Raw genomic sequence first — 6,000 nt, 5'->3', positions numbered from 1 at the left:
TGAAGTCAATTACTCACTTGTCTTTTAACATCTCTTTCTGTGCTATGTGCAGAATGTATTCAGCATCAACATCACATAACTGTTGCTGTTCACCCCTTCACTCTGGCTTCAGAGCTAACACATGTACGTAATAATGTCTCCAGAGATATTTGGAGGAGATTACGTGATCATTTGAGATGTGCAGAGTTGTGGCAACTACAGAGCAATAAAGTTGATGAGCCATACAATGAAGTTATGGGAAAGAGTAGTGGAAGCTAGACTAAGGGCAGACGTGAACATTTGTGAGCAGCAGTATGGTTTCATGCCAAAAAAGAGTACTACAGATGCAGTTTTTGCTTTGAGGATGTTGATAGAGAAGTACAGAGAAGGCCAGAGGGAGCTGCATTGTTTTTGTAGATCTGGAGAAAGCTTATGACAGGGTGCCCAGAGAGGAACTGTGGTATTGTATGAGGAAGTCTGGAGTGGCAGAGAAGTATGTTAGAGCGGTGCAGGACATGTATGAGGACTGTAAGACAGTGGTGAGGTGTGCTGTAGGTGTGACAGAGGAGTTCAAAGTGGAGGTGGGACTGCATCAGGGATCAGCTCTGAGCCCCTTCTTGTTCGCTATGGTGATGGACAGGCTGACAGACGAAGTTAGACAGGAATCTCCATGGACTATGATGTTTGCAGATGACATTGTGATCTGCAGTGAGAGCAGGGAACAGGTGGAGGAGAAGCTAGAGAGGTGGAGGTTTGTCCTGGAAAGGAGAGGAATGAAGGTTAAGTACATGTGTGTGAATGAGAGGGACCCGAGTGGAAGAGTGAGGTTACAGGGAGAAGAGATCAAGAAGGTGGAGGATTTTAAGCACTTAGGGTCAACAGTCCAGAGCAATGGAGAGTGTGGAAAAGAGGTGAAGAAGTATCTACAGGCAGGATGGAACGGGTGGAGAAAAGTGTCAGGTGTGATGTGTGATAGAAGAGTTTCAGCTAAAATGAAGAGGTTTTGGAGATAAAGTCAGAGAGGCCAGACTGAGATGGTTTGGACATGTACAGAGGAGAGATAGTGAATATATTGGTAGAAGGATGCTGAGTTTTGAACTGCCAGGCAGGAGGCCTAGGGGAAGACCAAAGAGGAGGTTTATGGATGTAATGAGGGAGGACATGAAGGTAGTTGGTATGAGAGAAGAGGATGCAAAGGACAGGGCTAGATGGAGGCAACTGATTCGCTGTGGCGACCCCTGAAGGGAAAAGCCTAAAGGAAAAGATTACGTGATCATTCACGTTTTTTTCATTTGTTTGTTTCACTCTTTGTGTATCCATAAAATATCTCAAAATCTTGGGAAGAGATTTTGATGCGATTGCGTCAAGGTGGACCTTTTCCCCATTAAGTTGATTGGGTTGATTAAATTTTAAGACAGACCCGCGTACGGTCATTTTTGAAATATATTCTAAGCCATTCAAAATTTAAAAATAAATAAATTCATGGGCACGGAGAACTCCTATATATGCAGCTGTTTTCCAGGCTTGATTCATAATCCAGATCTGCTGGATCAATTGCTTTCAAGTCCGCTCATAACCCTAGAACTTGACGGATATGTTTCCTGAAGAACGAGTTAAGGAGGGAACACATGGACTTTACACACCGGAAGAAAAAACGGAAGCGGAAGCAGAAGACGAAGAAGACGCGCTAAAGTTTGGAGCAATGGCGACCAAGACATGTGAGTTTCTTGTGTGTTTACGGTTGCAAACTGATTCATACAAACACAAATAGTATGTAAAGCAACATTATGGAGAATAGATGTATTTTGTGAGGGGGAAACAACATATAGACACATAGTTTGTAGTACAGCAGGTGTCGTCTGATGTTTTTGTTATACCATAGCGTTAGAGTTGGCTAGCTTCATGGCTAACAGACAAACTTTCAAAGTGTTTGGATAAAAAGTGTGGCTCTCATCAGCTAGTGTGTGACATATTTTAGTAGAATGTATGGGTTACGGTGCATGCCAGCATAACGTTAACGCATGTTGCCTGTTGTCAACAATTACCCTTAATTTACCCGTTTTTGTAGCTTATACAACACGTCGATCCACTAAGCGCAAAGCGGAGGTTCCGATAGAAGAGGCGGACAAACCATCGGTGGAGGAGAAGAAGAACAAGGGCACAGATGAAGGTGACAAGGAAGGCCTCAGAGTAGTGATTGAACACTGGTGAGTGAATGGTAACATTTCATGTGGTGGAACAATTAAAAGTTGGCCTTTTTGATGAAAAACGTTCCTCTAATACATTTATTATTACTGTTGCATACAGAGTACAAAATAAGTGGTGCAAAGGGTGATCAGTGACTTCTGTAGTTTTGTTGGTTATAATAAAGAGGTCCCAACATAATAAAGACACATTTGAGGCAACATTGGAACACCCGAAGCACAACTTAGGCATACAAGTTGGAAAAATTAGACATTATAACTGAAGCTATGTAGGTAGTAGTTGACAATTTGAAAGTTGTATAACTTTTCAGTACTTTTTTTTAACACTAAACGTGTATGGATATCTTATTTCGAAGAATTACACAGGTGTTCCTACATAACTGCAAAAATGCTGGGAACAACTTCTTTATGGTACCCTGAGAAACAGTAGGCGATAAATAAACTTTAAAAGTTAATCTGAAGGGTAAAGGATGTGCATAAGTGTGCATGTGTCAATAAGTTACTACTAAGTTACTACTACAAAAACATGATTTCTCCAGAAAATATTCCTCATACAGTCTTCCATTTTCTTTTCAAGAGATTTGTTTATGTGCTTATACAACATGTTAATATTGTGTGCTTTTCCTTAATGTAGTCGAGTAGGTCTACTAAATATTACTCTAGTAAATCAAAATTTTGCTTAAGGTGAGTAATGGTGAAAATACATATAACTGCTTTATCATGTTTTATCACATGCAATCACACTCCTTATGCTTAACTTGCCATACTGCACAAATGTAGGCCTGATGGGTGATCTGTTCCCTCTGACAGCAAAAGCTGACGAGTGTATGGGCGTAATGCTGAGGAGGTCAAATCTGCCCTCTTGGCTGCCCACCCTGATCTTACTGTGGTTCTCAACCCTGACAAACCTCGCAGGAACAGCTTTGAGATCACTCTGCAGAATGGAGCCAAAGGTGAGAAGGACAAAATATTTGGAGTATGGGAAGGCCGTCATTCTCATCCAAGCGTCTTTATTTTTATCTTTCTACAACCACTTGCATTTCTTTCACTGAGGTAATGAATGAATGAAATGTTTGGAAATGCTACACCACAAATTCTTTTCATTGACACACACCAGGGTTCACATAAGCTATAAATCTGAGGTGTTAAGTAATAAAGTGATTAAATAAAAATCAGGCCAACACTTGTGTTCCAAATGTTTTATAAGCCTCATAAATTCTTGCTCAGTTAACCATGCTATGTTTACAAGAAGTGCAGAATAACTACTGGGGGGGGGGGGGGTTTGCACCAATATTGAAACGACTCACATTCACATCATTTGACTAATTTGGTCATATAGGTTCATATAGGTCATATAGTTGTTTGTGCTCACGTTTTGATTACTTAATATTGTGTATCGGGATAATTACAGGCAATCCTCAACGTATGAACATAATTGGTTCTGAGAGGTGTTCCTAAGCCAAAAGTTCGCAAGTAATTATTTATTGAATTTCAGTCTCTAATTACCATTTGAGGTCATTTAAATGCCATTACTACTCTAAATATGAAAGTACTACTGTATTCCCTTAGACTTACCAGAAACAACCTTGTCAATAAATTACAAAAAACCAAAACATTGTGTGTTTGTTCCCTGATTAGAACTTTGCAGAGATGTGGATAAAAGAAGGGGGAAACACTGCAGATGACATGCCGAAGAGAAAGCCGAAAAGGCCACATGAAGTCCAACATCAAGCTATTCACTTAGTCTTACATTTGCCGAGTTATTTTGACAAGATATTTGAAATCTTAATCTGTGGGGTGTTAAAGTTACGCTGCTCAGAATGCAATTTGGCAGAAAGGTAAACTACATTAGTCGGATATAGCGGCTCACGTTCGTTCGAATCTACGAATGTTTATAAGTTGAATGTTCATATCTTGAGGATTACCTGTATATCTGAAACAGTTTTAATAGTATCTGTCTCTATATCTGTCCTGTGGTGATTCCTGTAACTCATTAAGAGTGTATCTCATTGTCTATATTGTTCCCAAAAAGAAATGTTTTATTCTCTTTCATTTGTAAAGACACATCTCTGTGGACTGGAATAAAGAAAGGCCCACCTCGTAAGCTGAAGTTTCCTCAGCCTGATGTCGTAGTTGCTGCTCTAGAGGAGGCTCTCAAGGCTGAGTAGATGTCCCGTGGAGGTAATTCCAAAATAATTTACTTTAATTTGGTTGTAAAAAGAGGTTTGATAACTTAAAACATTACTTTGTCCTGTAGTGGATAGTAGAGGGGTTTTATATACATTGTTTCCACAAGGGAACCAAGTATGTATTCTAAAAGACATCCATATTTTCGTGTATTTTTTGGAAAAACGTCTACAGAAACTCATTCAAAATATGATTTTAAAATAAGCATACATTTCAAGGGAATTCCTGTTAATTGGTGGAAAAATAAGCAACGTAGAATAAAAACATGCAAAACCATTTTTGCACCCTCTGAACTGTTTTTAACCAATGCATCCAAAGCTTCAAGAATGGCTTCCTCAGTCAGTCCTGGTTGTTAGTCAGCAGGCTAGAAATGCTGCAATAACACGAAGTCCTTCTCCAAAAATGTATGAAGTATCTATGTGCTTAAAGCTTTACTGTACAAAAAAATGGACTCGTTGCATATTAGTTGCTTTTATCATCATTTCATGAGAAGTTTTATTTTGTGTGTTACCTGTTTGTTTATCTGGAATTGCCCTTTTCCCCCCAGAGCTTTGTATCGTGACCCAAACTTAGATACCCTTTGATGTCTTAGCATGTTTTGAATACCCAGCCTGGGGATGATCATCACTTGTTAGTTTGATGCAGTGGCTGTGTTCAGCCATTAGGCACAGACTTCTTACTTAAACTAAATTGTATACCTGTGGTATGTAATGTTGTTTCCATTTAGAGATTAACAAGGAAATATTTTGCCTTGCATGCAGCCACATGTTCAGGAGATGTATCCCATGGATGCAGAATGACGAGGAGCGATGAATGGGATGTTCTCAGTCCCTCCTCTGATGATTAAAGTTTCAATGGGTCATATCTTCTGGATACATGGTGACACCTAGTGGAATGTTTCTCAACAAGTGCATTTCTCAAATGCAAAGTCTTCTTGTTTTATTCTCTTTTTTCTGTGTTTACTGTATTGAACTTTCTTGTCAGTTTTTTGAGAAATAAAGTGTTTCTAGTTTCTTCATGTGTGTACTTTTTTGACTTTGACAAAGTATTCATAATATTTGTAGATGACATTCGGTCAAAAGGAAATGTTGATTTTCAATGTTTGTTTTCATATTAACATTAAAATCAATATTGACTGACTGGTCAAACCTTTGACAAAGCCCACAGGTCTTAGTTTGCCTCTTTATTTCTATTTTTCTCGAAATAATGTCTCAAATAACTTGTCCAAGATGCTGTATTTGAAGATCGCGAAAGGGTTCCAACACAACTCACTTTTTAAGAATGGTATGTTGTGCAGTACAGTTATCTGCTGTTATTTTAGATGTAATTCAAACTGCATTCACTCATATTCATTTCAAATAGAGGCAATGGAAATACCATGGAATTTATGCCATAGGAAGAGGGAGCATTGAAGGTAAAGGTGAAAGTGTCTCAATAAAATGTTATAATTGATTCTGGGGGGCTGGAGAATTTAATGGAGAATGGGAATAAATAACACATTGGAAGTACAGTTTGAAGGCCTTTAGCTCCATAATAGAAAGGAGCATCACTGTGATTGTGTATAACAAATTTGTCCTCTTAAGGGGTTAGCGTGCAATGACTCAGGATCAGTGATAATGAGTACAAGGGA

At 38.9% G+C, this 6,000-nt stretch overlaps 1 protein-coding gene across 1 annotated transcript; it reads left to right on the top strand.

Moving 5' to 3' along the window:
- Window positions 1-1,653: 1,653 nt before the first annotated feature.
- On the top strand, window positions 1,654-5,383 carry selenoh (selenoprotein H). The gene is made up of 5 exons (XM_068326018.1): window positions 1,654-1,697; window positions 2,048-2,186; window positions 2,994-3,136; window positions 4,245-4,364; window positions 5,132-5,383. Exons 1-4 carry the CDS (start codon window positions 1,682-1,684, stop codon window positions 4,349-4,351), a joined length of 405 nt encoding a protein of 134 aa, XP_068182119.1. The 5' UTR covers window positions 1,654-1,681; the 3' UTR covers window positions 4,352-4,364; window positions 5,132-5,383.
- Window positions 5,384-6,000: the final 617 nt, after the last annotated feature.

Source organism: Antennarius striatus, chromosome 10 (assembly GCF_040054535.1).
Source record: "Antennarius striatus isolate MH-2024 chromosome 10, ASM4005453v1, whole genome shotgun sequence".
NCBI classification, from domain to species: Eukaryota; Metazoa; Chordata; class Actinopteri; order Lophiiformes; family Antennariidae; genus Antennarius; species Antennarius striatus.
Note: the sequence above shows the minus strand (reverse complement) of the source record. Positions and strands in the feature narration are given on the sequence as shown.